This window comes from Lygodium microphyllum, chromosome 16 (genome assembly GCF_053477565.2).
Source record: "Lygodium microphyllum isolate KBCC chromosome 16, Lygodium_microphyllum_v1.1.10, whole genome shotgun sequence".
Lineage (NCBI taxonomy): Eukaryota > Viridiplantae > Streptophyta > Polypodiopsida > Schizaeales > Lygodiaceae > Lygodium > Lygodium microphyllum.
Genome location: NC_141150.1, coordinates 44,755,178 through 44,762,651, shown reverse-complemented (window position 1 = coordinate 44,762,651; position 7,474 = coordinate 44,755,178). Strand labels below are relative to the sequence as shown.

General features: G+C 41.3%; 1 protein-coding gene across 9 annotated transcripts; it reads left to right on the top strand.

Annotated features, from left to right (window-relative positions):
- Positions 1–206: 206 nt before the first annotated feature.
- Positions 207–5,455, top strand: LOC148022760 (pentatricopeptide repeat-containing protein At3g09040, mitochondrial-like). 9 transcript variants are annotated; one of them, XM_087695682.1, is made up of 7 exons: positions 207–864; positions 935–1,044; positions 1,194–1,378; positions 1,461–2,904; positions 3,020–3,099; positions 3,279–3,402; positions 4,041–5,455. In XM_087695682.1, exons 1-7 carry the CDS (start codon positions 789–791, stop codon positions 4,068–4,070), a joined length of 2,049 nt encoding a protein of 682 aa, XP_087551808.1. In that variant the 5' UTR covers positions 207–788; the 3' UTR covers positions 4,071–5,455. The 9 variants fall into 9 exon arrangements, 8 of the variants coding, with proteins under 8 accessions (XP_087551808.1, XP_087551810.1, XP_087551804.1 ...); XR_015693537.1 differs by having other exon boundaries at positions 1,461–3,099; XM_087695684.1 differs by lacking the exon at positions 3,279–3,402.
- The last annotated feature ends 2,019 nt before the right edge of the window (positions 5,456–7,474 follow it).

The following is a 7,474-nucleotide window of genomic DNA, read 5'->3' as shown; positions in this document are numbered from 1 at the left end:
CGGGTGCCACGCGTCCAGCACCCGCCCCCGCCCGCAAAAACCGTGCCCGCCCCAGCGCGAAACGCCAAGCGAGTCTAGGCACGGAGCGCCTAGTGACCACATTATACAATCAAGATTTGTTAATAGCCTGGCTACACGTGTCAACCTAGATAAAGTTTGAAGGTTTTAAACCCACTTGCTCTAAATTTGAGATTTCGCAAATTCGTTTTACATGAAACATTTGGAACTTCCTAAATCCCGTGAGAGAAGAAAGGATTGTGCCTGTACAGCCGGAGAGCTTATCCGATGGTTGTATCCATTATTGCTGCCCTAATCAACGAGCCTTCTCGACCAATCTGAAGACGAGGAAGAACAAGAAACAGGAGCGAGCAGATAAGAATCGACTCGACGCTTGCTGCAACCATGTTTGCCATTCTTGCGAAGGTTCTACCATCAGAGCCGCGTCTGGCATGGATGCTTCAATGGCTTCACATCATCACAGGAATCTGACCGTTCAGCTGATAAGCTGGATACCGAGCAGGACGGTTGTGCGAAGTCCTGGCTGTCGGGGAAAAATGTCACAAGCTTTTTAAATGCCATGGCTTCTCATGCTTTGATGTGCCAAACTGTGCCTTGGAGGGTGCCATGGCTTGCAATGCATTTGATTACATCCCTAAGAGTTGTTCGTCCAATATCTTCGCAAGCAGGGAGAGAATCCCTTTCCATTCCATACCATGGACTGCGATGTTTGTGTTCTATATGCAGGACGATAAGTTCAACCGGTAATCATCATCAGTGTCCCTTATAGCATGGAATCTCTCGTAGCCGTTCCAGTCATACAAACAGCCCCGACCGCGGTCAACGGGCTAAACAACCTGAACGGAGGTATCTCAGTTCCTTTTTACTGTTTCTTAAGCACGTAAGCAAGGATGTAAGTTGTTTGATTGTGATGCAGATGCAAGTATTACGGTGCAAAATATGGTGGAAGTGCTTGGAGGCTCGTCCACTTTGCTGAAACAAGTCAATTATATTGATCCCTCTGGTTTCAAGCATCAATACAATCAGGTATTGACTCTTTACTCATATGTTCTAAAGGTGTGGTGTATGCGAAAAAATGTGACACATGCTTATGCATTCAGAGTAGTGTGTATGTCGTTGTATGTTCTAATCGTGTTTCTCCTTTCACAGTTCTAAATAGTCCTTCTGTTATGCAGGAAGCTCTAAGATTTTCAGAAGGCATGCAGCTCCTTTGTGATAGTGCTACTTCATGGAATTCTGCTTTTAGTGAAGTAGAGCCAGTGTTTCTGATCCATAAACGTTGTCCACTGGGGAACCATGTATCATCATGCAGCAATTACCAGCTCAGGTTCTTTCATAATAATACAGGCAGCATGTGCTGGTATTTATTCTTTTTTGAAGACAGCAAGAGTTTCTATATTCTTATTGATTGTGACAATTTGTGATAACTCTTATTTATGTAGGAAGTCTGCGGGCAATGCCACTAGCTTATATGGTGCTCTGAGTCAATCAAGCAATCGTGAATCATCAGTTAAAAATTGTCAGCTCCAGGAGCATACCAACTGTCAGGATGATTTCGTTTGCTCTGGTTATCTCCTTCCTATGCTAGAGAGATGCATTGTTGAAAAAGACTTGGCACAAGGTAAAGAAACACACTTTTCAATTATTCAAAGTGGACTAGATGCTGATGCTGTTTTGGGGAGCCGCCTGATCCGCATGTACAGTTTATGTGACAACTTAAATGAAGCAAATCAGGTCTTTCTTAAACTTGGTGAGCCAAATCTGTTTGCATGGACTGCTATTATTTCAGCATATGGGAGAGTAGGACTTCATGACGAAGCTATTGCATTGTACCATCAAATGAGGAATGCAAGTGTGAAACCAGATGGCCATGTTTTTGTGGTGGTTTTGAAGGCATGTGCCTCGACCATGGATATCATCCAAAGCAAGCTCATACATGCCCATGTCCTAGAGAGTGGGCTCGAATCAAGTGCATTTGTCAGCACTGCCTTGATTGACATGTACAGTAAATGTGGAAGCATACAGCATTCTTATAGAACGTTTGCGAGATTGCGACACCAAAATATGGTCATGTGGAATGCATTACTTACAGGATTTGCCCAGCATGGGCATGGTTATAAGGCTCTGGAACTTTTTGAGTGCATGCAAAGTGATGGGATCGAGGCAGACAGAGTAACTTTTCTTAGCATTTTAAAAGCATGTTCGAGTGTCATAGCCTTAGACCATGGTAGGCGAGTCCATGGCCACATCTTAGAGAATGGCTACGACTCAGATGTTTCTGTGAGAAATACTCTTATTGACATGTATGCCAAGTGTGGAAGCCTTAAAGATGCTCAATTGCTGTTTGAGAAATCATGTACTCATGACGTTGTTACCTGGACTTCCTTGATTGATGGGTATGCTCAGCATGGAGAAAGTCGAGAGGCTTTGCATCTTTTTCAAAAGATGCGACATGAGGGCATTTCACCAAACCAGGTTACGTTTGTCTGCATTATCAATGCATGTACCAGCATATCAGCCCTAGAAGCAGGAAAGCATGTTCACATATGTGCTGCAGAGTGTGGGTATGAATCAGACACATGTGTCAATAGTGCCCTCATTGACATGTATGCCAAATGTGGAGATCTTTTGGATGCAGAGATGATGTTTAAGAGGTTCTCAAACCAAAACTGTGTTACATGGAACTCTTTGATTAGTGGATATGCCCAGCATGGCCTTTCTCAAGAAGCTCTTCAACTCTTCCAATCAATGCAGCAGCATTATATAGTGCCGGATGAAGTCACATTTTCTTGTATTATGAAAGCTTGTTCCAGCAAACCATATTTTGAGCATGGAAAACAAGTCCACACCAGCATTATTCTACATGGCTTGGAGGTAGATGCTTATGTAAGTAATACCCTAATTGACATGTACGTCAAGTGTGAGAGTCTTGAGAATGCACAGACAGTGTTTGATAGATTGGTAGAGCGAGATGTAGTAACATGGAGCATATTAATTGCAGGATATGTGCAAAATGGGGATAGCCAAGTGGCCTTTAAACTTTTTCAAGAGATGCAGCAGGAAGGGACGGAGCCTAATCAGGTCACTTTTGTTAGCATCATAAGGGCCTGTTCTAGCTTAGCTGCACTAGAGCACGGTGAATCAATTCATGCAAGCATTATAGATTATGGTTTTGATAATGATAGATGCATTGGCAGTGCCCTTATTGACATGTATGCCAAATGTGGGAGCCTCCAAGCTGCTCATAGAGTGTTTGACAGGTTGCACTTGCAGGATGTGGTTGTATGGAGTGCATTGATTGGGGGCCATGCTTATCACAATGATTACAAGCTGGCTCTCAAATACTTTACGTCTATGCAACAAGCTGGTTTTGACCCAGATGAGGTGACGTTTCTGTGTCTCCTCTCTGCATGTAATCATGCTGGTGCTGTGGATGAGGGATTTCACCATTTCAAACTAATGAGAGAAGTCTATAGTGTTCTGCCAGCTCTGGAGCATTATGTTTGTTTAGTTGATCTTGTTGGGCATGTGGGGTATCTAGATGTGGCAGAAGATTTGCTTGAAACTGCTCCTTTCCAATATAATATTGCTGGTTGGAAATCTTTGCTTTCTGCATGCAGAAGGTATGTTGACGTGCAGAGAGGAAAACGATGCTTTGACTATTCTTTGCAAATTGAGCCAGGAGATGCAGCTGGATATATGGTTATGTCTAGTATATATGCTTACGCTGGCTTGCAGCAAGAGGCAGAGAACTTGGAAGAAGTTAGAAGATGTGCAAGTGCATGGAAGAAGCCAGCGAAGGCCTTTATTGAAGTTGGCAGTCAGGTTCACACATTTACTGTAGGAGACAAGACACACATGCTTAGTGATAGAATCTATGCAAAGCTCAGAGAATTAAGTTTGTGAACTGATGGCATAATATTCCCAAAAACTTTAGAGCATTGTCATGGAGTTCGTCAAAAGGGTTAATTTGATGACTGACTCTTACACTACTCTTATTGAGAAGTTTTGGTGATGTGCAGGAGGGCCTTTGGATGCTGAAAGGTCCATAATCATATTTCAAGTCTCAGATTTGCAGACAAATGTCAGATTTCACACCCACAAATTAGCATACTAGAAATACTTGTGAGTTGCAATTACATGAAATTAGTTCAAACTACTGCCCTTGAGGTAGATTCAGAAACATCATACAGTTTCTCAAACCCACCCAATATTGTGTCAGACTCTTAATCATATCACATTTTTAAAAGTGTGATGTCATTGAAAGCATTGCACGAAGATGAAGGCACATACAAATTGGTACATCTTTGAACAAGCAGTAATCTTTACGAAGTTAATAAAGTATTGGACGCCTGCAAAACCCTTGGTTAAAAGGTTGTGTTCTCATGACGGACATGATAGTATTGAAAAGATACACATCAACAAATAAGAAACTTCCTTGAGCTAGCAGTATGTTGGACATCTGCAGTTCCCTTTGTCACCAGCCTTTCTCCAGTTCTGTCCTCTCAATGGACTCTGGCTGTTCCCCTTCTCTTAATATACAGCTGATGAGATGACAAGCTGATCTGGGCAATTGTGCTGCATGTGGATTTGTGACATGTGAAGATACGTGCAGGTTCTCAAGAATGATAGTTATAATAATGTTCCTTTGTGCCAAGCTGTACGTATGGGGCTACCTATATCTCTGTACTTTTTGGCATACAAGCAATATGGCAAAGTGAAGAGGCTGCCTAATTGCAGACCAATGTCCCATGTGTACAAAGATCATGTATACTCCCTCCATTTCGAGTCTCAAGTGAGTTGGAGATATTTATGTTTTTCCAGTTGACCAAGGTGGGTGATTGTTTGGAATAGTGCCTCAAAACCCCTCTTTTCATTTGGGGGATGGGGGCAATGACTGCTAGGCTATGGTATGTGGTGTGATGGTTTGTTTGTACCATACAAGAGCACATCAACATCTATGGTTGGACTATCCTCTTCCATCGAGCCTTGAAGAGATCAGGTCCCCAAAAGACAACCCCCATGCATCAGGGCTTGTCACCAGTGTTCAGTGCTTTGTCCATTTCTTTGAAGTGAGACTGTTGATATTGTGTCTTGAGCACAGACAGGGGAGTATGTATATCCATGTGGCAAACACATCCCACTGCTAGGATCATGATAAACTTTAGTCCTGAGAAGACTTCACTGAAGTATAGGTATAGATCATGAGACCACAGTTAATGTAAGATACATCTGATAACAGACTACTTGGAGCATTGCCAAGGTGTCAGTGGAACATCATAAATATGGAAAAGTGAGAACAAAATGGAAGGCATTTACGTGATAGTGCATCCACTTCTGCCTACATGGTCTTTAAAGACAGGTGATGGAATCTGTGGACACAGAAAAAAATGAAGAGAGTGCAGAAACAAGGAATGACGAATCGAGGAACTGAGTGTACTTAACAAAGGGAGCCTAAAATGAGTGCATTGTTTCCAACCTGTAAACTGGCTAATCAGTAAATGTGCTGCCTAGTTGGCCAGAAAAACTGGTCTGCCTTAAAAAGAGCTTGATAAAATCCCAGTAGGAACTACATCCTTACTCTCATCACCCCCTCTTAGTGCCATACTGGGGAAGCAGAAGGTGATTGTATGAATGAAATGGGGGGAAAACCATTGCCCCATCTTAAGATTCAAAGAAGAATCACGGTAGTCCAACAAGCTTTGTAGGATCGATCACCAAGGCTGCCCGAGGGTAATGTCTTGGTTAAAAATATCTCCATGTTGTCTTGATTAGGGGGGCACACTCCAATCTAAGGGTCGTTAGCTTGATATACAAATGTACAACATGATAATGAACCTCAATGTACTTGGTCCTTGAATGGGGGACCAGGTTCTTGGCATTTGTGCTTGTTTGACATAGCAATATGTGAGGGCTAATCTCAACATGGCTTACCAATATCATCCTAAATTCTTAGCTAAGCTATTAGAATTGAGTCGAACATCTTTGGTAAGGCTGAGGACACTTTCACACACTAGACTACAATTTCACAGGCTGAGGACGCTTTCACACACTAGACTACAACTTCACATGCAGAGCCATCATTGACATATACAAATGTACAACATGATAATGAACCTCAATGTGCTTGGTCCTTGAATGGGGGACCAGGTTCTTGGCATTTGTGCTTGTTTGACATAGCAATATGTGAGGGCTAACTCAACATGGCTTACCAATATCATCCTAAATTCTTAGCTAAGCTATTAGAATTGAGTCGAACGTCTTTGGTAAGGCTGAGGACACTTTCACACACTAGACTACAACTTCACGTGCAGAACCATCATTGACATAAGACTCTACATACGAAAAGCTATTATGTCTTTGTGGCCATCATTGGTATGAGACTCTACAAAGGAAAATCTATTATGTTTGTGGCTAGATACAAGATCTATTGCTGCTTTTTGGAATCCACATAGCTCTCAAATGATACTTATTGAGCATGTGCTTTTCTACAAAAGTCTTTAGCACTATTGTTTGAGAGGGCAGACCCCACACTCTCTTTAAGCACAATAAGGCCTCTTTGGTTTCTATTTTCGTATGAAGATTTTAGGCCATTCAAGCGAGATGATTACTTCGGTTTCTGTAGCCTTTATGTGACATTTTTGCTCTCTTCGTGCTATCTTCTCTCACCTTTGTCCACATTTTCTTTGAGAACACCCTTTTCTACGGTTCTATGGTTTCTTTTATCCTTTTGTGTTTTTATTGAAATTGTCTTGTTGCAACTTTGCGTCTTTTTTTTCACATGATGCTTTATATTTTGAATACATGATTTTTCAAAATATGGATTCAATGATTTGGATGTTTCGACAAATTTTGAGATGAACATTTTTTGTGGACAAATTTTTCAGATGGACATTTTTTGTGGCCTAATTTGGAGTAGAATGGGTTGCTTGATTTGAGGAAAATATGTATGAAAGATTTTGGGAAGTGAATCATTTCATGTTTCTTTAAAGGCCCAGAAGCCCTAACAAAGTGGTTTGGGCTAAAAATGCATCTAGATTTTCAAGAATTATAGGCTTAAGGTTTCTTTAAAGGAGTAACCTTAAGTAGTTGTTGGCCCCCAATTCGTAAAAATTTTTATTCTACCTTGTCGTAAAGTGTTGAAGCCTAAGCTCTTGGATTGTGGTTGAGGGTTTTCCAAGTTCTCAAACTCATTCTAAGGTTCATCTAGCTTGATGAACCAAACACAATGCCTTCATGTTTTAGTGAATATGGCAATTGCTTTCTACACTTGGTTTAAAGTGAACAATTTCTCATCAATTGGTAATCAATTTTTGTACTTTCTTCAAAGAGAATGATGCTTTCCTTGCTAAACGAGGTACATCCAGTGAGGTAGTTACCTTCATTCAAAGTTTATGTCTCTAAAGGACTAGATTGACTTATCATTCTAAAGGTTGGAAAGTTATTTGACTTATTG